The sequence below is a fragment of the Sus scrofa genome, chromosome 14 (genome assembly GCF_054392235.1).
Source record: "Sus scrofa isolate SSC_HxYL_T2T_F1_AM1 chromosome 14, Sscrofa_HxYL_maternal_Yorkshire_Landrace_v2.0, whole genome shotgun sequence".
NCBI classification, from domain to species: Eukaryota; Metazoa; Chordata; class Mammalia; order Artiodactyla; family Suidae; genus Sus; species Sus scrofa.
In genome coordinates this window covers 28,386,316-28,411,569 of record NC_139396.1, presented here as the reverse complement: position 1 = coordinate 28,411,569, position 25,254 = coordinate 28,386,316, and the positions used below count along the sequence as shown (strand labels likewise).

General features: G+C 48.9%; 2 protein-coding genes across 14 annotated transcripts in view; one reads left to right on the top strand and one right to left on the bottom strand.

The window, feature by feature from the left end:
* LOC100624226 (tumor necrosis factor receptor superfamily member 10A) overlaps positions 1–10,561 on the top strand; it is a 35,259-nt gene extending 24,698 nt beyond the window's left edge. For 4 of the 9 annotated variants that reach the window (XM_005670431.4, XM_005670430.4, XM_084997614.1 and 1 more), the window contains 2 exons: positions 5,672–5,747; positions 6,790–10,561. In XM_005670431.4, coding sequence (XP_005670488.2) covers positions 5,672–5,747; positions 6,790–7,103 — 390 coding nt within the window. In that variant the 3' untranslated portion in view covers positions 7,104–10,561. Of the gene's footprint in view, positions 1–5,582; positions 5,748–6,789 lie in introns of all 9 variants that reach the window. The other 5 variants (XR_014828305.1, XR_014828303.1, XM_084997612.1 and 2 more) reach the window with 3 other exon arrangements.
* Positions 10,562–12,310: 1,749 nt separating this feature from the next.
* The window catches only part of RHOBTB2 (Rho related BTB domain containing 2), a 31,843-nt gene continuing 18,899 nt past the window's right edge, over positions 12,311–25,254 (bottom strand). For 2 of the 5 annotated variants that reach the window (XM_021073203.2, XM_003483388.5), the window contains 6 exons: positions 24,214–25,232; positions 23,790–23,908; positions 21,162–21,312; positions 16,285–16,373; positions 14,939–15,044; positions 12,311–13,497 (listed from right to left, as the gene is read on the bottom strand). In XM_021073203.2, coding sequence (XP_020928862.2) covers positions 13,280–13,497; positions 14,939–15,044; positions 16,285–16,373; positions 21,162–21,312; positions 23,790–23,908; positions 24,214–25,232 — 1,702 coding nt within the window. In that variant the 3' untranslated portion in view covers positions 12,311–13,279. Of the gene's footprint in view, positions 14,053–14,237; positions 15,384–15,888; positions 16,644–19,920; positions 21,313–23,789; positions 23,909–24,213; positions 25,233–25,254 lie in introns of those variants that run through there. The other 3 variants (XR_014828277.1, XR_014828278.1, XR_014828279.1) reach the window with 3 other exon arrangements.

Sequence of the window (25,254 nt, the reverse complement as noted above, 5' to 3'; positions counted from 1 at the left end):
CACACCAAAAAATTACAATCCAATGTCACTGATGAATATATATGCAAAAACCCTCAACAAAATATTAGCAAAGCAAATCCAACAATACATCAAAAGGATCTATACTGTAATTAAATGGGATTTATCCCAGTGAAGCAAGGATTTCTCAATAACTTAAAATCAAGCCATGTGATATACCACATCAACAAACTGAAGAATAAAAACCAGGAGTTCCTGTTGTGGCGCAGTGGTTAACGAATCCGACTAGGAACCATGAGGTTGCGGGTTCGGTCCCTGCCCTTGCTCAGTGGGTTAAGGATCCGGCGTTGCCGTGAGCTGTGGTGTAGGTTGCAGACTCGGCTCGGATCCCGCGTTGCTGTGGCTCAGGCGTAGGCCAGTGGCTACAGCTCTGATTCGACCCCTAGCCTGGGAACCTCCATATGCCGCGGGAGCGGCCCAAGAAATAGCAACAACAACAACAAAGTTAAAAAAAGACCAAAAAAAAGACCAAAAACAAAAAAAACCATATGATCATCTCAATAGATGCAGAAGATTTTGACAAAATTCAACATCTATTTATGATAAAAATTCTCTGCAAGTGGAGATAGAGGGAATGTACCTCAACATAATAAAGGCCATATATGACAAACAGCTAACATCATACTCAATGATGAAAAGTTGAAAACACTTCCTCTAAGATGAGGAACAAGATAAGGATGCCCACTCTCACCATTTTTATTCAACATGGTATTGGAAGTCCTAGCCACAGCAATCAGACAAGAAATAAGGAAGGGAAGAAGTAAAACTGTTACTGCTTACAAATGGAATAATACACATAGAAAATACTAAAGATACCGCTAGAAAACTACTAGATCTCCTCAATGAATTTGTTAAAGTTGTAGATTATAAAATTAATATACAGAAACCTGTTGCATCTCTATACACTAAGAACAAACCATCAGAAAGAGAAATTAAAAGAATTTCATTTACCATCACATCAAAAAGAATAAAATACTTAGGAATAAATCTAAGGAGGTAAAAGACCTATACTTAGAAAACTGTAAAATACTGATGAAAAGAAATGGAAAGCGACCTAAACAAGTGGAAAGATTTACTGTGTTCATGGATTGGAAGACAATATTGTTAAAATGCTCACTCTATCCAAGGCAATCTACGGATTCAATGCAATCCCTATCAAAATAGAAATAGAATAAATAATTTTTTGGGACGCACTCACTATATATGGAAGTTCCTGGCCCAGGGAGTGAATTTAAGCCACAGCTGAGAACTATGCCATATCTGCAGCAACACTGGATCCTTATCCCACTTCACTGGGCCAGGGATCAAACCCGCACCACCACAGAGACAATGCCAGATCCTTAACCCTCTGCACCACAGTGGGAACGCCAAGAATAAATAACTTTTAAATTTGTGTGGAAACGCAAAAGACGCTGAATAGCCAAAACAATCTTGAGAAAAAACAAAATTGGAAGTATAATGCTCCTTGATTTCATACTATACTACAAAGCTGCAACAACAGATACACAGATAAATAGGACAGACTAGAGAGCCTGGAAAGAAACCCATGCACTTAAGGTCAATTAATCTCTGACAAAGGAGGCAAGAATATACAATGTAGAAAAGATATTCTGTTCAGTAAATGATGCTAAAAAAACTGGACAGCTACATGTAAAAGAAGGAAATTAGAACATTTTCTTACACCATATACAAAAATACCTCAAAATGGATTAAATACCTAAGTATAAAGCCAGAAACCATAAAAATCCTAGAAGAAAACATATGCAGAACACTCTTTGACATACATTGTAGCAATGTTTTTTGGATCTGTTGCCTAAGGCAACAGAAACAAAATAAATAAATGGACTTAATTAACCTTAAAAGCATTTACATGGAGTTCCCATGTGGCTCAGCAGGTTAAAGATCCAGAGTTGTTACTTCAGTGGCTTAAGTTGCTGCTGGGGTGCAGGTTCAGTCCCTGGTTTAGGAATTTCTGCATACTGTGGGTATAGTCAAAAAAAAATTTTTTTATTTTTATTTATTTATTTTTTTTTTTGTCTTTTGTCCTTTTTAGGGCCATACTCGCGGCATGTGGAGGTTCCCAGGCTAGGGGTCTAATCGGAGCTGTAGCCACTGGCTTATGCCAGAGCCACAGCAACGCCAGGTGTCTGAGCCGGGTCTGCTACCTACACCACAGCTTACAGCAATGCCAGATCCTTAACCCACTGAGCCAGGCTAGGGATCGAACCTGAAACCTCATGGTTCCTAACTGGATTTATTTCTGCTGCACCACAATGGGAACTCCCCCCAAAATTTTTTTAAGTAAAAGCTTTTGCACATTAAAGAAAAACCACTGGAAAAACAAAAAGACACCCCACTAAATGATAGAAAGTATTTGCAAATAATATGACCGTAAAAGGTTAATATCCAGCAGAATAAATAGCTCCTACAACTCAATGTCAAAATACCCCAGACAACTTCATGGACAGAAGGGGAGTTCCAGTTGTGGCTCAGGGGAAACGAATCCAACTAGTATCCATGAGGATGCAGGTTCTATCCCTGGCCTCGCTCAGTGGGTTAAGGATCTGGCATTGCCATGAGCTGTGGTGTAGGTCACGGATGTGGCTTGGATCCCATGTTGCTATGGCTGTGGTGTAGGCAGGCAGCTACTGGTCCAATTCAATCCTCTGGCCTGGGAACTTCCATGTGCCTCAGGTGCAGCCCTAAAAAGTAACAACAACAACAAAAATGGACAGAAGGAGTTCCCACTGTGGTGCAATGTGATTGATGGTGTCTCTGCAGTACCAGGATGCAGGTTGAATCCCCAGCCCCTGCACAGAGTGTTAAAGGATCTGGCCTTGCTTCAGACGTGGCCTAAGTCACAACTGTGGCTGGGATCTGATCCCTGCCCCGGGAACTCCATATGCCTCGGGGACAGAAGACCTGAAAAGACATTTTTCTAAAGAGGAAGTGTAAATGGCCAACAAGTACATTAAAAGATGCTGGACATCACCAATCATCAGAGAAATGCAAATCAAAACCACAATGTGATATCACTTCACACCTATCGGAATGGCTATCATCAAATAGACCATAAAGAACAAGTGTTGAAGAGGATGTGGAGAGGGAGTTCCTGTTGTAGCTCAGCAGGTTACAAACCCAACTAGTATCCAGGAGTTCGATCCCTGGCCCTGCTCAGTGGGTTAAGGATACGGTGTTGCCTCAAGCTGTGGTGTAGGTCAAAGATGTAGCTTGGATTCTGTGTTGCTGTGGCTATGGCTGTGGCAGAGGCAAGCAGCTACAGCTCTGATTCAACCCCTAGCCTGGGAACTTCCATATGCCGCAAGTGCAGCCCTAAAAAGCAAAAAAAAAAAAAAATTTAAAAAAGAGGATATGGAGAAAAAGGAACTCTTACACACTATTAATGGGAATGTATATTGGTGCAGCCACTGTCTAAAAAAACTAAAAATAGAACTACCACGTGATCCAGCAATTCCACTACTGGGTAAATAGCCAAAGAAAATGAAAACACTAATTCCAAAAGATACATGCACCACATTGTTCATAGCAGTATTGTTTACAATTGCTGAGATACAGAAATAACCTTAGTGTCCATCAACAGATGAATGGATAAAGACGATGTGATATATGTATACAATGGAATACTACTCAGTCATAAAAAGACTGGAATTTTGCAATCAGCAGCAGTATGAATGGATCTGGAGGGTAGTATGCTTAGTGAAACAAGTCAGAGACAGACAGATACTGTATGTTATCACTTGTATGTGGCATCTAAAAAATAAAAAACAGGAGTTCCCGTCATTGCTCAGTGGTAACAAACCCAGCTAGGATCCATATCCCTGGCCTCGCTACGTGGGTTAATGATTTGGCATTGCGGTGAGCTGTGGTGCAGGTTGCAGACATGGCTCAGATACTGCGTTACTGTGGCTGTGGCGTAGGCCTGCAGCAACAGCTCTGATTCAGCCCCTAGTCTGGGAAGCTCCATATGCTGCGGGCGCGGCCCTAAAAGGACAAGAGACAAAAATAAATAAATAAATTTTAAAAATTAAAAAATTAAAAATACAAATGAATATAATATTTCGTTTATATAAATAAAAGAATAAAACAGAAACAGACTTATAGAGAACAAATTCGTGGTTATCAATTGGGAAAGGAAAGGTGCTAGGGCCAAAACAGGGGTAAAGGATTAAGAACAAACTACTGTACAAAACAAATAGCTTCAAAAATAGAAGGTGTAGCACAGGAATCTAGCCACTATTTATAATAATCTTAAATGGAGTGTAATCTATAAAAATTTTGAATCACTATATTGTATACTTGAAATTAATATATTATAACTTAATAACAATAATATAATACTATAAGTCAGTAACAATAATTTTAAAAAGGAGATAACATTTCAAGTCAAGGGTGTTTAATTATGACTCAATTAAGATTTGAGTTCTTTTTTTTTTTTTTTTGTCTTTTTGCTATTTCTTTGGGCCGCTCCCGCGGCATATGGAGGTTCCCAGGCTAGGGGTCGAATCGGAGCTGTAGCCACAGGCCTACGCCAGAGCCACAGCAACTCGGGATCTGAGCCGCGTCTGCAACCTACACCACAGCTCACGGCAACGCCGGATCGTTAACCCACTGAGCAAGGGCAGGGACCGAACCCGCAACCTCATGGTTCCTAGTTGGATTCGTTAACCACTGCGCCACAACGGGAACTCCAAGATTTGAGTTCTTCAGATAAATTATGTGTATTTCCTGTCAAAGCTGTTTTTTATATCATGTTTTATTACTCTTATTGGTTGGATACTTTTATAATCCCATTTGTTGTTTCTGCTGTTTTTAACATTCCTCAAGACCTACATTCATTTTTAAGTACGGTGGCTTAAACCTTAAGGTTTTAAAAATATACAGTCATATTAAAATAATAATTATTGTTTCTGTCCCCTTCCGCTAGTCCTACCTCATTTTTGTTTCATCTCTTGCTTGCTGCATAGTCCAGAACATACAGTGTGCAAAGATGCTTAGAAAAGGCAGATATTTTGGTGTTGTTTTCATTTCATTGGGAATGCCTCCAATATTTCATCATCAGGAATGATGTTGACTCTTGTGTTCATATTGTAGAACTTTTAGATGCAGCCTCTTATTTTGAAAAAGTCAGAATTCATATTTATTTCTACCAAATGCCTTTCCAGTCTCCATGGAGACTATCAGATGCTTTTATTCCCTTTTTAGACTACCGATATGGTACAGTATTGTTGATCAGAGCAGTCGCATATGCATGGAGTAACCCTCTACCTTAGACTTTCCCAAGTGCCCTTGTAAACAGTCTTCATCTGAGTCACGTCAAGCGGGGAGGGAGTGCCTGTCTCCCGAGGCGGTGGGTGGGAAAGGACTAGAAGGGGCAGAAGGGACTGCGTGGCGGTGGGAACGGTCCCTGTCTTGATCGAGGGACGGCGGCTCGGCTGCATAAGGTCGTCGAAGCTGGAGCAGACACGTAGGACGTGAGCCTGTCCCTCCACGAGCACACGAGCCTGGGAGCTGCTCAGGGTGGCAGGTTGCTCTCGTCTCTGTAGAGACCGGGAGGACGGGTGGCTGCCCGGGTCACACAGCGAATCCGGGACCCCTGACGAAGACCGAGACCTTTCTCCACTGCGTGTTACAGGAACCGGCAGCAGCTGAAGGGTCTCAGGTGCGAAGACGGCTCCTGGTTCCTGCGGACGGTGGAGACCCCACAGTATGTGAGTGTTTTTCCCTGGACCATGGACTAGGAGTGGAGGGAAGTGCGACAGTGTCTTCACTGCGTCCCCACAGCTGTGAGGGCAGCTGAGACCGGGGATGGCTTGTGCCTGGGCCATCCAGACTCTAAAGGCCTCAGAGCCAGGTCTGCCCACTCTGAGGCACCTCAGGGGCTGTGCCGTCCAGCAGGGCACCCACTGGTCCCAGGAGGCTGTGGGGCAGCTGACCTGTGGCCGCATTTGATGAGCTGTGTTAGAACTCGATCCCGTATCTCAAAGAATTGGTAGAAAACAGGAATGTAATAGGTCCCATCAACAATTTTTGACCATTATTACATTTTGAGATGAACGTTTTGGAATGTATTGAGTCCGTGCCATATTTTATGGAAATTAGTATAACTTGTTAACATTTTACGTTTTCCAGCGTAGCTGTGAGAGAATATGAACTTCCTTCAGCGGCCACCTTAGGTACCTATGCACGGTGGTGTGCACTGCGTTGCACACGCTTGCCCTGCATCCCCAGTACAGTCCCACGAGGCGGGCGGCCTCGGCTCCACCTCACATGTTAGCGTCTGTTTGTCCCCATCCAGCTCAGGGAGGCCGAGCTGAGTGTGAAGCCAGAGACCTTCCAAGCTCCAGGCCTTGCTGGGTCCCCAGTGCAGCTGGGGGCCCTGAGTCTCACGAGAGGGGCAGGTGCCACCCTGAGTCTCCTGAGAGGGGCAGGTGGCCCCCTCTGCCTCCTGCCACTACTGCCTTCTCCCTCCATGACGTCCGTTTCCCCTCCCCGGTGGGCCCTTCTCCCTCACTTAGGACAGGATTCTCTGGTGACCTTGACTCCCTACGGTGTCCTAGGGACTTAGGGGGCCCAGGCAGCGTGTGGCCTGATTTCTCTGTGGCTGGGAAGCAGGTCAGGGATGCAGAGCAGCAGCTGCCTCAGCAGGGGGAGCTCTTCAGGTCCCGCCCTGGGGTCCAGGCCTGCCCGAGGGTCCTCTGCCCTTTCTGAAGCTGGTCCCAACCTTCTCTCTGTGACTTTCCCCCAACCTAGGCTTGAGGCAGTTCTTTGATGACTTTTCCAACATCGTGCCTTGTGATTGCTGGGACAAACTCATGAGAAAGATGGACCTCACCCAAAATGAGATCCTTCAGAGCAGAGATCGCGCCCAGAACACCGGGGATGCCTTGTATGAGATGCTGGAGACCTGGGTCCGCCGCAAAGGGCGGGAGGCCTCAGTCAACAACCTCCTCGATGCCTTGGAAGCACTGGGGCAAAGATCCGCAAAGGAGGAAATTGAGGACAAGCTTGTGGACTCAGGAAAATTCGTCTTCAAAGAAAGTGAAGCTGGTGCTGCTGTGTCCTGAGTGTAAAAGGATCTCTTTATGAAACCACAGCTTCCCTACTTTATGTTTTTTGCTGGAAAGGGAAGCATGATTAGATACCAGCTTGAAAGAAACATCAGGTACTTGGACCAAATACTTGAATGAAGTCTACCTTCGGATATATGCCACACTTGTAAAGTTCTAGAACTTTTTGGTTAAACTAGAGTAATTTTTGAGAAATGTCATTGATAAGCGATGGTGGAAACATTTATGAATATGTGCGTGAATTTACTGAGAGCTGATTTAGGATATCATTCTGTTCAGGACACTCTTATCCTAACAGAATTGCACTTTTTACTTGTACTTTTTATAATGTGAGTTCCATTTGGATTGATATGCTTATTCTTAATTGTCTAACTGTACTATGATATTTTATGATATACATTTGTCTATTTTTATATTTTTGTACGTATTTGTATAAATGCACAAAACTTTTTGGAAATGCACTTACTCGGTTGCCTGCATGAGTTCCTAAAATAGGAGCAAGCAACAATAACAAAAGAAACCCAAAGAAGGAAGAGGAAAAAGCCCATCGCTTTAGGAGGCATCATTGAGTTCAGTTCTCCCTCATATGGGAGTTTAACTTGTCTAGGAGTAGATAACCAACTTTTAAAGTGTCCATCATTTCCAACTGATTATTTTATAGATATGGGATTATTTATATTATTTATTGGTAAATGTTTACAAATGAGCAGAGAGTGGGTCTGTTATACACAGGCTTTATTATGTTGAGGTATGTTTTTTCTATGTCCATTTAGCAGAGAGCTTTTTAAATTATCATTATAAATGGATGTTGAATTTTGTCACAATCTTCTGCATCTGTTTTGATGATCATATGGTTTTTATGCTTCAGTTTGCTGATGTGCTATACTATATGGGTTGATTCGCAGATATTGGAAAAATCCTTGCATTCCTGGGATAAATCCCACGTAATCATGGTATAGATTCTTTTGATGTATTGCTGGATTTGGTTTGCTGATATTTTGTTGAGGAGTTTTGCACATATGTTCATCGGTGATATTGGATGGCAATTTTCTCTTTTCGATGATATCTTCGTCTGGATTTGGTATCAGTTTGATGCTGGCCTCGTAGAATGAGTTCAGAAGTGTTCCTTCCTCTACAATTCTCTGGGATATTTTGAGAAAGATAGGTGTTAATTCTCACGATGTTTGGTGGAATTATTCTGTGAAGGCTCGTTGGGTTTTTTTTTTATTATTTGGTTTGTGGGTTTATTATTATCATTGTTATTATTACTGATTCAATTTTGGCTGGTCCCAGAAGAGGGTCTGAGAACAGTTTGGGGCCACAGCCTGTAGGATTGTGAGGTTTTTTGCACTTAGTGTCTGCCCCCTGCCCTCTGGAGGCTGTCCAGAGGCTGGTGTAGGCTTCCTGGAGGGCAGGGCCTGTGCCTGCCCACTGGGGAGTAGAGCTGGGTCTTGGCCTGCTGGTGGGTAGTGCCAAGGCTTGGGTGGCTCTGCAAAGTCTTTAGGCAGTCTCTCTGCTGATGGGTGGGGCTGTGTCCCAGTTCAGTTAGTTGTTTGGCTTGAGGCATCCCAGCACTGGTGCCTAAAGCAGTTGCGGGGGGAGGCAGGTCTTGGGAGTTAAGAGGGAGGATCCCACAATGGTGCCAGCCAGCACCAGTGTCCACCAGTAGGAGCTCCAAAGTATGGCTGCTACCAGTATATATGTCCCCAGGGTGCGCTGCACCCATGCCTTTCCTCTCTGGTACACTAAGCAGCAAGTAGGTCGGGCCAGGCTCCTCTAGAGTTACTGCTTTTTGCTCTAGGTTCCAGTGCATGTGAGGTTTTGTGTCCACCTTTTAAGAGTGAAGTCTCTATTTCTTCCAGTTCTTCAGGACATCTGAAATTAGGGATGCCTTCAAAGCCAAATGCTTTAGAGGCTCATCTTGCTGGTGCTGGGCTGGGGAGCCTGATGTGAGACTCAGAGCTGTCCTGTAGAAGTAACCTCTGCAGTGTGATTATTCTACACTTTGTGGCTCATCCAACCAGGGGAATGGGACTTGATTATACTGCGTGTCCACCCCTCCCACTCAACTCATTGCGGTTCCTTCTTTGTCTTTAGTTGTAGAAGATCTATCCTGGTAGGTTCCAGTCTTTTTCATCAGTGGTTTTCTGCAGAGAGTTGTGATTTGGGGGTGCCTGCAAGAGGCCATGAGCTCAGGGTCTTTCTACTATGTCATCTTGGCTGATCTCTGTATTACAATTTTGAGAATAAAAGCATGAAAACTGGAGTTCCTGTTGTGGCTCAGTGGTTAACAAATCCGACTAGGAACCATGAGGTTGCAGGTTCGATCCCTGGCCTCGCTCAGTGGGTTAAGGATCTGGCATTGCCGTGGGCTGTGGTGTAGGTTTCAGACGCGGCTCGGATCCTGTGTTGCTGTGGCTCTGGCATAGGCCGGCGGCTACAGCTCCGATTAGACCCCTAGCCTGGGAATCTCCATATGCTGTGGAAGCGGCCCTAGAAATGGCAAAAAGACAAAAAGACAAAAAAAAAAAAAAAACCAAAAAAAAAAAACCAACCAACCAAAAAACGCATGAAAACTGGCTTCCACTTGTGACTCCTCCCTTCCCGTAGCTCCTCCTCCTATACCTTTACTCCTTCTTTAACTGTCCCTCCCAGCCCTTAGTGGGAGGTGTCCCACTGCAGCTCCCTCCCCTCAGCTGAAGGGTGGCAAACCACTTTCTTAACTTTTAAAAATATTTTGTAACCACTTCAGCCCTTCTTCCACCATCCCTCTCCCTGCAGTATTGCAGTCATGGCAGGATAATGTTACGGAAGTTGTCATTCTTGGGTTTAGGGTTTTTCCATTCTCAAAACTGTCTCCAAGAGTGGTATGGCTGGGCCCAAACTGGAAGAGGCTGAGCATTTAGGCATGTTCAGGGTATGGTGTTCTAATGGAGTTTGGTAGGGGTCCTACCTCAGTGGCCTTGGTGCCATGTCCCCTCCCCCTTCTTTCCAGAGGTCCTGCCCGGCTGCCCCTCCCTTTCCTGGAAGTCGGGTGTTTTCCTGCCCTCGCTGTTCCTTCTGGTAGGACACTGTTCATCTTCAGAGAGAGAAATGAATTCTTGGCAATCACGTTCAGTTCACTGGTCCCTTTCTCGGAGGACTTCCTTGAGTGCCTTCTAAAGTATTAGCCTTGTCAGTGTTTGTCATGTTTATTTCAGGTAATCATAAGGAGAGCATGAGATTGTCTTTTTTTGTTTCATATCCAGTCCAAATAGCACCTGACCAACGAAAGGCACTTAATAAGTGTTTCATTAGTATCACTGGGTATCTTTTCATGCTTCTCTCCATTGGACGTTCCCACCTTTGAAGAATTTGTTGGAAATATCAAACAATGCAAGAAAGGCCATTAGGTACAAAATACTCATGTGTTTATGAATTCATGACCAAATTAAATATGCAATTTTATATAAAAAGAGGCGTGTGTGTTTTTCTTCCCCATTCTCTTTTTCTCTCCTGCAGCAGCTGAGTGACACAGGTGCAGGGTATGTTGTCTTGCTGCGACCCACTCCTTTCCTTTTATGCCTCAGGCTCACCCTACATGGGTGTCTCCTGCTCTGACTCTGGTTTCCTGTCACTAGGTTCTTGGGGGACAGGAATTCAGTCCTCCTCCCTGTCCTTCCCCTGGGAGAGGGACCCCAGCTTGGCCCCATTCCCCCACAGCCACCCCAGGTGGTGTCTGGGTCACACCTGGGCCTGTTAGGCTCCCACGAGGTGCCGACTGGCTTTGACAGAGCTGTTGGGAAGAGGCAGTGGGCCCCTGGGGGGCGGGACCCTGCTTGCTGGGGTCATCCTATGGCCTCACATCCATGATCTCCTACAACTTCCCCCCCCCCGCCCCCGCCCCCTCATCATTGCGCCAGTTGACTCGCCCTGCAACCTCATGGAGATTCAATACCCTTATCTGGGACCTTAGGCTCTGCTTCTCCCACCCACCTAGAGTTCCTGGGAGGCCCCATAGCCCTTCTTCTGTCCCCTTCCAAGAGCGAAGGTTCTGGGTGCAGAGCTGCACCCCCACACCCCTAGGGGGCTCCCCTCCTGCCCCTGTCCATGGTTCCTCAGCCCCACTGTGAAGCCAAGGACTACAAGCTCAGCCGACGGGAACTGACCAGCCAGTAGAGGGCAGCACACATCTGTTTCCCAGCTCACCTCCTGGAGGACTTGCGGAGGGGGGCAGCCAGGGCCTTGGAGAAGCCTGGGACCCAGACAACATGGGTCACAGACACTTAAGACCACTGGACCTGCCACCTCCTGCACCTTTTTTGATGAGGCCTTAACCTCAAACCTCTAGGTCTTGGCACCACAAAATTGATGCAGGTTGCCCTTGTTTCTGGGTTTGCTCTACTCCAGACCTGAAGCCAGACTGGGTGGTGGAACCCGCCCAGGGCCCTGGGACCGAAAATCAGTTCCTCTTCTTCAAGCATCTTTCACAGGTGAGGTGACTCTTGAGCTCCAGGAGCTCAGATTCTCAGGTTCTGCCCTCATCAGAGGGACTCTGTCTCTGTCTTCACTTGGGAAGTAAAATGTGGATCAGGATAATTAAATGGGGAGAGAGTCAGTTGGGGCTCAGCTTTTCCGTGTGGCTGCAAAGCTACCATCTTGGTCCTTCACACTCCTCCAGTCTCCTCCCTCCTCTTCCCTGGACTGACTTTGGCTTTGCTCCTGTTCATTTTCCCCATTCTTCTCCTTCCCTTTGAGCACTAACCAGCACTGGGTAAGGTCATGTGCTGTGATCCTTCATTACAGGAACTCCTATTCTCCACATCAGTGGTCTTTTCCCTGACCTTTGACCCTCTCCGCCCCACCCCTCCCAACACCTTCACATGGTACAGGGTCACCTGCTGGAGGTGAGGAAAGCCTGGTTCTCATGATGGGCAAACACACAAGTCTAATGCCACACTGATTCCTGAGCCCACCCTCCCCGCCCCGAAACCTCATCCCCAGCATGCGGAAGGCGTGCAACGTGCTGCCCAGAGCCAGCCAGCAGGGCCAGGGCCTCCTCGGTCACAGCCAGTGACACAGTTTTCCTGAAAAATCACCGAGTCAAATGGACTACCTCAATCTTTGTCTTGTCCATATAGAGACCCTGTTCGGCTTCATAACAATGTAAGCCATACAGGGTCTTTTTCTGTTTTTCCTTCTTTGAGGGGATAGAGGCTACAGTGTTTTTGTTGGTGGTGATTTTGTTTGTGTTGTTTGGGTATTTTTTTTTTTTTTTTTTTTTTTTGCTAATTTTGCCCTATCCCATAAGAAGCTGTGCTGACCAGAGGCGGGGGGGTGGGGTGGGGGGTGGAGGGCCCAGAGGAGTACGGGATTGCTGCGCCCAGGCCCCCATCCCCCGCCTCCTTCTCTCCCCCGGTTCCAGCTGTTTTGTTTGGTTTCTATCTGGAAATCTGAGCAGTGAAGGAGGGGGGAGAGAAAAGTCTCTCACTGCACCAAGAGGCACTGCTTCTAGACCTGCAGCTCTGAACAATCTCTGCCACCCTTCTCAGGCCTGGATGCCCACAGCCATGGCAGGGGTGCCCGCAGAGGGCAAGCCTTCCACCCATGGCCTCTGGCAGCTGCACCCCAGGTGTGGAAGTCTCGAGTTGGGCTCTAAAGGCTTAATTTCTACCCTGACTTCTCCAGTGAGGAATTGAGTAGGCTCCACGTGGAAATGCCCACAAAACATCTGCAACCCCCCAAGTCCATGGATGGAAACACACGGCCCCCCGAGAAAGGGCCCTTCCTGGGCACCACCACTCCCAGGGAGGGAGCTGCCTCCGTGGACCCAAGACACGCAGCCTCGCGGCTGGGGGAGTTCTCCCTTTGACTCTAGGGTTCTCTGACCCAGAGACAAGGTGCCACAGCCCTCAGCTCTTCTCCTGTTCCCCACCTCCCGAGAATCGTCTCCTGCCTCGGTTTCTGGAAGCGGGACCTCAGCAGAGGTGGGGGGGCTCCCTGTTCTGATCCACGCGGCCTGGCTCCTTCCTCTCTTTGCTGAGCTGTGTTGGCTGGTGAGAGCAGCTCTGCCCATGGGGTCCTGGTTATGTGAGTCCTTTGTCCCTGGAAGGTGGAGGGGGCGATGCAGAGGAGCAGAGGGGCAAGGACAAGTGGGGACGAGAGCAGCAGGGTCAGAAGAGGGCGGCAGCATCTCAGACCACAGCCGAGGAGGAAGATGGGGACGAAGAGGACGCAGCTGAAGAGGACGGTGAGGAGGGACTGTTCCAGAACAGCCAGCGCCGCTTGGGCTGCCGTTTCAGGTGGAGATAGTCCTCCTTCTCACGCTCCTTTCGGGCCCGCTGGTAGTGATCCTCCTCCTTCAGGTACCAGACGGGCGGCCAGCGGTGCTTCTCAAAATACTCCTGGTTTTCTGGAGCAGAACACAGGGCTTGGCGAGAACGGAGGCAGGTGAAGGGGAAGAGGGACTCCCACCCCCGCCCTGTTCCCACGGGGCCTGCAGGTGGCTTTCAGTCCTGTGGGGAGCACATCCCAGCCTCTGGGGGCTGAAAGTGGAAGCTCTGCCCTCAGAGAGCCCCCTAAAGAGAGTCAGGTGTCCAGCGAGTGGGGCCGCTGGTCCACTGGGGAAAGGCATTTCCACTGGTGTTGTTCTTCAAAGCCAGAGAGATCTAAATGGGGCTAATGGGTCCTGAGAAGAAAGCAGGCTTAGACAAAGGATGAGGGAGAAAGGGTGAGCAAAGCTGTCTGCAAAAGGATGCTCAGGGAGTTCCCATGTGGTGCAGAGGAAATGAATCTGACTAGGAACCACGAGGTTGCAGGTTCAATCCCTGGCCTCGCTCAGTGGGTAAAGGATCCGGTGTTGCTGTGAGCTGTGATGTAGGTCGCAGATGTGGCTCAGATCTGGTGTTGCTGTGGCTGTGGTGAAGGCTGGCAGCTGTAGCTCTGATTCGACTCCTAGCCTGGGAACCTCCATATGCCACAGGTGTGGCCCTTAAAAAAAAAAAAAAAAAAAAAAAGGATGCTCAGACTGGCTGGGGTGACAGGAGAGGTATCTGGCAGAGCTTAGGTTCTGAGGGCAAGTGTGGGGGGGGGGGTTGTACTTCAGATGGGAGGGAAGGCTGGGCTGAGGGGTTTGGACTTATTCTGGAAAACATGTGGGCGCCATGGAAATTTTGAACAGGTGGAGTGATGGAGATTGGAGCTGTGCTTTAAAAGAAAACCCAAGAAGGGTGAAGAGGAGAGAGGGTCCTAGGAGAATTGGTAGGATACAGGGACAGCCTGCTAGCAGGGAAGAGGGTCACAGCAGGGTGGAGCACACCAAGAACTCCAGACCAAGGGGCAGTGAGAACTCGGGAGGCCAGCCCCACCTCTCCCTGAAGCCCATGAGCTTCCTGTTGGGCCCCAGGACCTGAGACATCAATTAGGCCGAGGCAGAGCTGCAGGGACCTCAGAGGATACCCAAGCTGTCGTCCAAGCTGTGACTTGTGCCCATTCCTAGGTTATGAAATTAATGTTGTTGGTCATGAGCAGCATGGAAAACTATTATTTTTTCCTATATGTGGTCTGGGTCATGGTATAAAATTTATTGCATACTGGAGTGGAGTTTGCTCCCAAAAGTTTGGAAAAATACCAAAGGGGCAGAGTGAGTTGCCTGAGATCCCCAGAGGCCCTCCGGGCCAGCGCTTCTCCTGAGCCCCCCTCTGCTTGGCTGGATACATCTTTGCGGGCTGCTCCCCACCTATAAGGTCAAGTTAGATCCAAGGGTCTCTGGCAGCCTTGGGGTGCCCTGGAGTCAGGTCAGGTATGTGGACCCAAGCTGAGGGAGAGGCACAGGTACAGCCCGTTATGCTCACCTGGGGACATGGCCTTCATGTCTCGGGGGAACTTGCGACACACGTTGTTATAGTTGGTACAGATGTGATGGAGACACCAGTCGGCCAGCTGGTACGCACAGTGGAACTGGGAACACATGGGAAGCATCTGTGCTGGGACCCTGGGTGGGGGTCTGCACATAGACCTCTATAGTTGCCTGCAGACCCAAAGCTTTGGTGCAGGTGGGCAAACACCCTGAGTCGTAAAGAGCACAGCTCAAGGAGTTCCCATCAGGGCGCAGTGGAAACGAATCTAACTAGAAACCATGAGGTTACAGGTTCAATCCCTGGCCTCGCTCAGTGGGTTAAGGATCCAGCCATGCCTTGAGCTGTGGTGTAGGTCGCAGACCCGGCTTGGATCTAGTGTTGCCATGGCTGTGGCATAGGCTGGCAGCTGCAGCTCCGATTGGACCCCTGGCCTGGGAACCTCCATATGCCACAGGTGCGGCCCTCAAAAGACAAAAAGACCAAAAAAATAAAAAAATAAAAAAGCAGAGCTCGAGAGGCAAGGCCACATAAAACTGTAAGAAGAGGACAATGGATTTGCTCCTTGATACTGTCACCATCACCACCTCAGCCCTGAACTGCCCCGGGCACCCCTGGGAATCCAGAGTCCTATGTGGTGGCATCCTACTGCATCTGCCCCCCTCCAATCTGACCCCTTGTCCTCCCCGCCCTCAGGGCCCCAAGCAGCCTGCACTGAGGTGTGACAACCAGGCTTAGAGAGCTGACTTCCCAGGTGTGTCTGCCATGCTTGAACTTCCTAAATTAGTTTTTAGCAGTAGAATTCTGGCACCCTGAGGACTGGTGTGGGAGATTCTTCCTGCTTGTTCAGGAAAATTGAAGTGGGAAGTTAATGCTAGTTTTTAAGTTTTTTTTTATTTTTTGGCCATACCCGTGGCATTTGGAAATTCCCAGGCCAGAGATCAAACCTGCACCACAGCAGTGTCCCAAGCCACAGCAGGGACAGTGCCAGATACTTAACCCTCTAGGCCACCTAGGAGCTCCATGGGAAGTTAGTTTTAGATGGAGTCCTCAGTGTCCCTTATGGGACCTCAGCAGACAGCAACCATATTTATATACAGGATTCTGGGCTGCCCTCCCTCGCCCTCCCCTTTCTCTCTGTCCCTTCCCCCGTGGCCAGTCTCTCCTCTTGGTGCAGCCTCTGGCCTGGAGGATGAGAAAGGCTCTGCCCACGCAGAGAACCAAGTCTGCCAATGGGCTCCATTCCTACTTACCACCTCCCAGCAGTTCCCCACTCACTGCCAAGGGGCAGACAGAGCCCAGAGTTGAGAATGTAGGAGAGAGTCCTTCCTCTGTCATCATACCTGAGCCAGTTCCAGGAACACAAGGACGTCCCCATCGATGTCCACCATCATCTGAGTCGCTTCCATCAGCCCGGTCACGGTGTACTGTTCTGTGACACACACACAGCCAGAAATTGGCTGAAGAACCACGGGAGTGAACACACACTTGCTCATCCCCCCGGCAGGGGCCCGTTGCAAGGCAGAGAGAGATCAGGGCCAGGGGCAAGTCCCAACCGGCCAGGAGAGGCCTCGGGAGATCTAAGTGAGGAAACTGGGATTGGAACGTGTCTTTCCCAGGGGAGTGGGGTGGGAAGTGAAGGAACAGATTAGAATCACCTAAGAGGGAGTTCCCGTCGTGGCGCAGTGGTTAATGAATCCGACTAGGAACCATGAGGTTGTGGGTTCGGTCCCTGCCCTTGCTCAGTGGGTTAACGATCCGGCATTGCCGTGAGCTGTGGTGTAGGTTGCAGATGTGGCTCAGATCCCGTGTTGCTGTGGCTGTGGTGCAGGCGGGCGGCTACAGCTCCGATTCGACCCCTAGCCTGGGAACATCCATATGCCACGGGAGCGGCCCAAGAAATAGCAAAGACAGAAAAAAAAAAAAAAAAAGGAATCACCTAAGAGGACTGTTCAAACTACATGTGTTACACCAAGTAGTCTGATATACTTAGGGTGAAGCGAAGAGAGTAGGAAGAGAGTAGGAAGTCTCAGGTTTGCTAAGAACTATGGATTAAACCGAGTTGTTCCTACTAATTTAAATTTTGTAACAAACTGTGTACGAACCTTGCATTTTGGGTTAAAATGTTTATATGGAAGAAGTAAACACTCTTAGTCCTATTTTTCAACTGTTATCAGTATAAACTAAGAAAATATTCTATCTTTGAAAATACACTTTTGCAGTTCCTGCTGCGGCTCAGCAGTAATGAGCCTGAGTATACATGAAGATGCAGGTTCAATCCCTGACCTCACGTAGTAGGTTAAGGATCCCCCGTTGCCGTGAGCTGCGGTGTAGGTTGAAGAGGCAGCTTAGATCTGGCGTTGCCGTGGCTGTGGCGTAGGCCAGCAGCTACAGCTCCGATTGGACCCCTAGCCTGGGAACCTCCATATACCACAGATGCAGCCCTAAAACAAACAAATAAATAAATAATATATATATATATGTAAATTATATATATATAAAATATATATATATATATCCCAGCTCAGTCCATGGAAAAGACCTAGAAACAACAGCCATCTCGGTAGCAACAAGCATATCTAACGCACAGGTTGTAGCCTTGCAATCCCATTTCCAACTACAAGAAATCAGGACTTCTTAGAGAAATGGTGGATTCCAGGTCTGGAGCAGGAAATGTACAGGATGAACCTGGAGCATCTTATCCTTGCAGATAATCAGAAAGCTTAGAGACTCTGGAGCCAACTTGAAGAGACTCCTATGGGCTAAAGGAGCAGCAGTCTTCGAGTTTCACTAAAGCTAACTGCAAGTATTTGAAACTGATTAGGTATATTCAAATCTAAGAGTTCATAGCCACACTTATTAAAAATAAAAAATGACTCAGTCATTCTCCAAGGATGATAGAAAATAAATGTATCTTGTAACTGGTAAAAAAAAAAAAAAAGTAAAGATAGGGCATTCGCCAGCCTTTCCTACACCACCTGTATACCACTGGGTAAACAAAGAGTGGGTGAGGTGGCAAGTTTCTCTCTTGGTAGAAGTATTCCAACAGATAAACAGAGACAAAAATGACAGAGCTGGACTATTACCATTTCCTAACACCTAATAAATTAATGGATGCAGGCAATGATACTCAATGGCTGCTAACATCACAGAAAGAGAGAAAAGCAGACAAAGGATGCTTCCTGATGAGAAACACAAACAACCTATGAAGTGGTCTTACAACGACCAAATGCACATTAGATCTAGAAGCAGCAGCTAGTTTATGGGGAAATATGGTGTACTATAAAAATGCAATCAATACAAATTTAGATTGTCTATAGATCAGTGGGGTTTTTCCCCAACCAACTGCAAGGAAGGAATTCCCGCTACAGCACAGCAGAAACGAATCCGACTAGTATCCATGAGGATGTGGGTTCGATCCCTGGCCTCTCTCAGTGGGTCGGGGATCTGGCATTGCTGTCAGCTGTAGTGTAGGTTGCAGACGTGGCTTGGAGCCCATGTTCCTGTGGCTGTGGTGTAGGCAGGAAGCTGTGGCTCTGATTTGACCCCCAGCCTGGGAACTTCCATATGCCTCAGGTGTGGCCCTAAAAAAAAAAAAAGAAGAAAAAACTGCAAGGGATTTTTTTTTTTTTTGGTCTTTTTAGGGCCAAACCCGTGGCATACGGAAGCTCCCAGGATAGGGGTTAAATCAGAGCTGTAGCTGCCTGCCCACACCACAGCCACAGCAATGCCAGATTCAAGCTGCATCTGACCTACACCACAGCTCACAGCAACGCCGGATCCTTAACCCACTGAGTGAGGCCAGGGGTCAAATCCACATCCTCATGGACACTAGTCAGATTTGTACCACTGAGCCACCAAGGGACTGCCAAAAAGTTTTTTTAATGGACAAGATATTTATAGATTTTTCTTTTTCTCTCTCCTTTTTTTGGGGTACTTAGATTTTTTAAAACACTTAAAAGATAAATAAAAAAATAAAATCCTTCTATACAAGGATGTACACTTGAATGATAAAACTATGAAGAAGAATAAGGAAGTGAGGCCATAAAAATCATCCTAAGAAAGAGTTAGCAGAGGGAGGGAAGAAGCAAAGGGCCTGTGGTTGGGAGGGACAGGTAGAGGGCTTCTGGTACGCCTGGGTCACTTTGCTTTGTAATAATTTATTAAGCTGACCATGTCACCTCTATTTGTGTTATATTGAACAATAAAAAATGTTAAGCTTTTTTTTTTTTTTTTTGCCTTTTTTAAGGGCCGCATGCGTGGCATGTGGAGGTTCCCAGGCTAGGGGTCCAACTGGAGCTCCAGCTGCCAGCCTACACCACAGCCTCAGCCACGCCAGATCTGAGCCGAGTCTGCAACCTACACCACAGCTCATGGCAATGCTGGATCTTTAACCCACTGAGCAAGGCCAGGGATTGAACCTGCAACCTCGGGGTCCCTAGTCAGATTCGTTTCTGTTGTGTCACAATGGGAACACCTTTTAAGCTTGAATTAGACACTTTATAGGAAGTGTCTACACTACCACCACAGCAACGCCAGATCCGAGCCACATCTGCAACCTACACTGCAGCTCACAGCAACGCCAGATCCTTAACCTACTGAGCAAGGCCAGGGATCGAACCTGTAACCTCATGGTTCCTAGTCAGATTCGTTTCCGCTGCGCCATTGACCCAAACTCCAGCGTTTGACATTTTTTTGTTGTTGTTGTCTTTTTGCTATTTCTTGGGCCGCTCCCGCGGCATATGGACATTCCCAGGCTAGGGGTCTAATCAGAGCTGTAGCCGCCGGCCTGCACCACAGCCAGAGCAACACGGAATCTGAGCTGCATCTGCAACCTACACCACAGCTCACGGCAATGCCGGATCGTTAACCCACTGAGCAAGGGCAGGGACTGAACCCGCAACCTCATGGTTCCTGGTCGGATTCGTTAACCACTGCGCCATGACGGGAACTCTGCGTTTGACATTTTTAATGGCTACCTTGCGAAAATTACACCATGTGCTTAACCAGTATTGCTTATTTGACTTGTTTTAGCTGCCGTGATGAAACAAACTGAAAGAAATATCTTAATGCATTTTTTTCACGTGGGTCACTTGTTTAGACAGTCTTTCAAAAGTGGAATTACTCGGTCTCGGAGTTTCAACCATTTTCTGTGCTCTGGGAAGACCGCACCACTTTGCACAGAAGGTCGAGAATGACAATACCGCTGCAGCTGTTATCTTTAGAAGCCTCACACTTGCACCCAGCCCTAAAGCCCTCCAGGCGCCCTGGACTGCCTCTGCAGGCTCGGCTAGTCATGTTTGGTTCTGCTCAAAGATTTCCACTTTTGTCCCGTGACCAAGCCCCACCTTACAACTCACTTCTTAGCTTGGGATTGCTGCTTCCCTCCTAGCTGAGACCCAATCTTGATCATCTGCCCAGAGCCCCAGCAGCTGGGTCCTTCCCTGAACTTCAACTCATTATCGAAGGCCCTGCTCTCTGCCTCCTGACCTGCACAAGAACATTAGCCTCAGCATCAACAACAGTGCAGGTACCAAGGCCAATACTAATGCAACGAGGATGCCGACTCCAATGTCAGCAGCAGCTCCTGTCTGTGGGCTATGGGCCCCTCTTCCCTCCAGCCCTTGCACTTTGACCACCCGCTCTTTGGTCTCCCTACCGCCTCAGGTCAGGCCCTGCTCCATCCCAGCCTCGGGGGTTGGCCCATCCTGAAAGGGGAGCTCTAGCCTTGGGATCTTTGAGGAATCGAGGAGTGGCAGGTTTGTTGTCTGTTTCTAGAAGCAGAAAGGGAAAGTGAAGGTGGAAGAGGAGGAGGAAGAGAAGAAGAAGGAGAAAAAGAAGGAGGAAGCGGGGAGGAGGAGAAGCAAGAGTAGAAATGAGGAATAGTGTTCTATCCTTTTTGACTTCTTAGGCTTGCCTGATGAGGCCAAGCTGATCAGAACACTGGGCACCTTGTCTCCTGGAGCCCACCTTGTGGGGCCGAGATACCCTCTGGAGAGAGCCCACCGAGCTTCTCTTCCACACATTTCTTCACACCCATGTCCTCATCCAAACCCCAAGACGCACAGACATATTGCACGTTATGTAAACGTATTCCCTTGGTGCTTGCTGCCTGTCCCCTAGGAGGAGACAGGTGAGAGGAGAAGTAGCGGCTCCCGGGGCGGGGTGGGGGTGGGGGTCCCCTGACTCCTCCTGCAGGGAGGTTCCTGAGCTTAGTTACCTGTGAGGGCAACCAGGTGGGGCAGGCAGAGGCGGTTGGCCAGGATGATGAGCTTCATGTCGTCCAGGTCGGGACTGGACGTGAACATGCCCGTGTAGAGGTACTCCAGCACTGCCCTCATGCAGCTCTTGCTCGTGTAAGGAAACACCACCTGCGTGTGGGAAGGAAGAGGGTGGGCTGCAGTGGGGTCCAGCTTTAGGGAAAGAGTGACTCAGGTCCAAGCACCTCAAAAGGCTCTGGCCCACCCAGCTGATCCTCCCTCAGAAGGGCAGCCAGCCCTCTGCTGCCCCTGGACCAGCTCAGAACCACCCCCCTCCCCAAAGGCTTGTCTCCCATGGCAACAGCCTGTGCTGAGCCCATTGGCTGAGCACCTGTGAGCTGGGCTCTCACTGGCATCCTTCTGAAGCCCTTCCGGCTTAGAGGATGAGTGAAGGAGTCCTTCCAGTGATCTAGACCTGCACCCAGCCACTCCCAGCCCTGTGGGGAGCAGTGCAAGTGAGACACGGAATGAGCAAAGTGGACACCCTCTGGCCTCTCTTGGCTGCACGAAGCCACTGCTCTGGGCCTCTGGGATCTCTTCCGAGCAGCACCGCAACAAAAACTGCTTTTTCATCAGACGCCAGTCTCTCCAGGCTGCACTGGGAGTTGGCTGGAGCTTTACAGCTGCTTCTGTGGTTCTGGCAAGCCCCATGGCTTTGGAGAGTTCCCAGCCTCACACCTCGCACATCCCAACCCCACTCACGCATCAAGGAGCGGAGAGGACTCAAACCTCAACCCCTGCACTTAGCCTCCTGGAAGGACTTCCTTCCCAGGAATCTTAGGATGTTGCACTGCACGGTCCAGCTTTTCATTCAAGTGTTTGCTGAGCTCTTGCTAAGGGACCAGCGCTGAGGGGGAGACACTTGGCAGAAGTGAAAGACATAGTCCCTACAGTCCAAAAAAACCACAGACCGACTGGGAAAACTGGGTGTGGAGACTCAGAATTTAAGCAGCTGCACAAAGGAGGATCTAGTTACTGCAAGGCTGAGTGATAGACAATGAATGATACAGGAGAACACCAAGGACCTGACCTGGGCTACTCAGCCTGGCTGAAGGAACAGAAAGGAGAGGAGAGACCTAAGAGAATATTCCTAAGGACACATTGACTGTGCCACTTCCAACTCTGTTTCCAGTCTTGGTGTCTAAGAAAGCAGGGGTATCAGTGAGAAGAGGGAGTTGGGGTGCCCTTGATTAGAGGGAAGAGGACATGAGGCATCTCTTTCTAGTTTCTGTATTAAGGCTTTGAGATTTGGGGCCTTGCCCCTCCAAGGCTGGCCATTTCCTGGTGATAGGCTAGGACTCACCTGCAAACCAACCAATGCAGAGCCCACACCCCTAACTACCTCCTTTAGCAGGCTCTCATACTTCGGGCCACTCCCGGTACCAGGTACCAACGACTCAGGACAGCCCCTCTGCTTCTGAGCCTACTGAAAATATTCAAACCTACGCCTGCTTACCCTGCTTCACCTGCTCCTGCCCATGGATACGACAATAAAAAGGCTCTTGCCCACAGTCCTCCTCATTCCCTCTGCTTCCTGACCCACCCTGGTGCTTCCCCAAGTGGCCCCACATGCCCCGTGTGCCCCTTCACATTAAGATCCGTGACAATGGACTTCCCATTATGGTGCAGTGGAAACGAATCCGACTAGTAACCATAAGGTTATGGGTTCGATCCACGGCCTCGCTCAGTGGGTTAAGGATCCTGCGTTGCTGTGAGTTGGCATAGGTTACAGATGTGGCTTGGATCTGGCATTGCAGTGGCTGTGGCATAGGCTGGCAGCTGTAGCTCCAATTAGTCCCCTAGCCTGGGAACTTCCCTATGCCGTGGGTGTGGCCCTAAAAGAAAAAAAAAGAAAAAGAAAAAAACATCCTTCAGTATAACCGTCTATCTTTCCAATGGCAATATTTTCCCTCATCCGTTGGATTCACCACAGCTCAATAATAATAAAACCTACACTTTAAAACAGTGATGGATTCAGTTTGGGACATACTGAATTTTTTCTAGTTGCTTCACATGTGTCAGGGAGAAAGCAAGGTATAATGTATAGAGCCAAGGAATCAGAAATCTTTTTTTTTTTTTTGGCCACACCCTCGACAGGCAAAGAGTTCCTGGGTCAGGGATTGAACCCACACCACAGCTGTAACCAGAGCCAGAGCAGTGACAATGCTGGATTCTTAACCTGCTGAGCCACGAGGGAACTCCAGAAATCAGAAGACTTGAGTTCAAGCCCTACCCTCTCCTTTTTTCCTTACACAGATTTGCGTGAGTCACTTAATTTCTCAGGGCCTCACTTTCTGTGTATGTAACGTGGGAAGGCTATGCTTTGTCTAAGAGTCATCTGTGAGACAATATAAGATAATGTATCAAAAGTGCTTTTTAAACTATAGAGGTAAGATGTTCCCACAACTCCCCATCCTGGTACATTGTGAAGTCCTTGGCTATGGGAACCATCTCATAAACTTCTCTTGGGTCCATCACTTGGTGGTTTGCACACAGTCAAGGCTGAAGAAAGTACTATTAAGGGACAGATGCCTCAGATAGAAAGGGTAAGTCTCTCCCCTTACCAAATGTCCCCATCCTAGCCTTACCTCCCTGGTGGAACTCTCCACAAATGGCCCCCCAAACATGGCAGCCATCCAGTCACAGCTGGAAATCAACAGGGGCTTGTGGGCGCTGATGGTGCCATCATCCAGGATGAAGGTCACATCTGTCCAGGTAGAGAAGAGGCATCACGTGAAGATGTGTGAAAGAACGTGGGACAACCAACCCTGAGGGTGGACACAGTGCCCAGACAACCCACTTCCTTCCGAAGTCACAAGCCAAGCTGTGGAGCATTTGTGACCACGCCCTCAGGCCGGGGGGCACTGGACTTTAGGAGCAGAGCCACCATCTCCAGGACATGAACAGCTGAGATGACTCAGAATGCTAACTGGACCAACCCAGACTCTTCAGAAGGCTCCTGAAGGGAATTCCCCGGCCTTCTGGACATCAGCTCCTAAGCAGGTTCCATACCTGAGAAGGTGCCTTTTGCCAAGCACTCCTTAACCCGGTTGGTCCGGCGGACATGGAAGGCCTTGGTGATTTCCTGGTTCATGAAGGCCTCGTTGTTGAGAATGTTGGCCACCATCATGCGCAGATCGAAGACCTCGAGCAGCTCAGCAATGTGGGCAATGTGCATGAGGTCCCGCTCATTCTCGTCCAACTCCCCTGTGTACAGGTACTTGAGAACAGCCCGGAAGGGCCCCGGTTGGATGGAGTTGTCCATTTTCACCACCACCATCAGCCGAGATTTGTAAGTCAGTGGATCTTCTGCCATCTCTTCCTGGATGCTCACAAAAGCTCGGCTCCAGGAAGACAGCACTCGACCCCTCCCGGGCAGGTACCCTGTCCCGTTGCCCCGTAAGATCCCATCGCTGGTTGAGGCCCGCAGCCCAGCGGGACCAGAGCCCCCACCCTCCTCCACACTCTCGCACACATCAAAGCTGGCTGCCCGGAGCAGGAAGTCCCGGCCGTGGTGGTGGTGGTGGTGGTGGTGGTGGTGATCAGGGTGACCCCGGTGGTCCTCCGGGTGGGGGCCCCCTGACCCCGAGGGGCCCCCCAGCTCCCCCTCGCTCAGGTCCATGAGGAACAGGTCATAGAACTTGGAGGAGGAGGTGGAGAGGTAGATCTTGTGGGCAAAGATGCGCACCCGTTCCTGCAGCACCAGGATGACATCCGCACACAGCGGGTCCTCCAGGAGGTGGGCGGGGCACTCTTCGCTGCTGGAGGGGGGGTCGGGCACCACGATGATGGGGGGAGGTGGCTTGGGGGGCAGGAAGGGCGCCTGCAGCAGAGGCCGCTGCACGTTGCGGAGGTGGGACTTCCAGAACTGCAGGTGCCGGCGGGAAATGAGCGCTGCCCGGATGGCGTTGTCAAAGACGTCCTTGATGCCAAACTGGGCCACCACACTGGTCTCATAGTAGGGGATGCCCAGCTCCTTGGCCACTTCCCGACCCTTCTCTGGGGGAAGGATTTCATTGGGCTTGATGGGCCTGGCAGGTTCAAAAAGGGAAA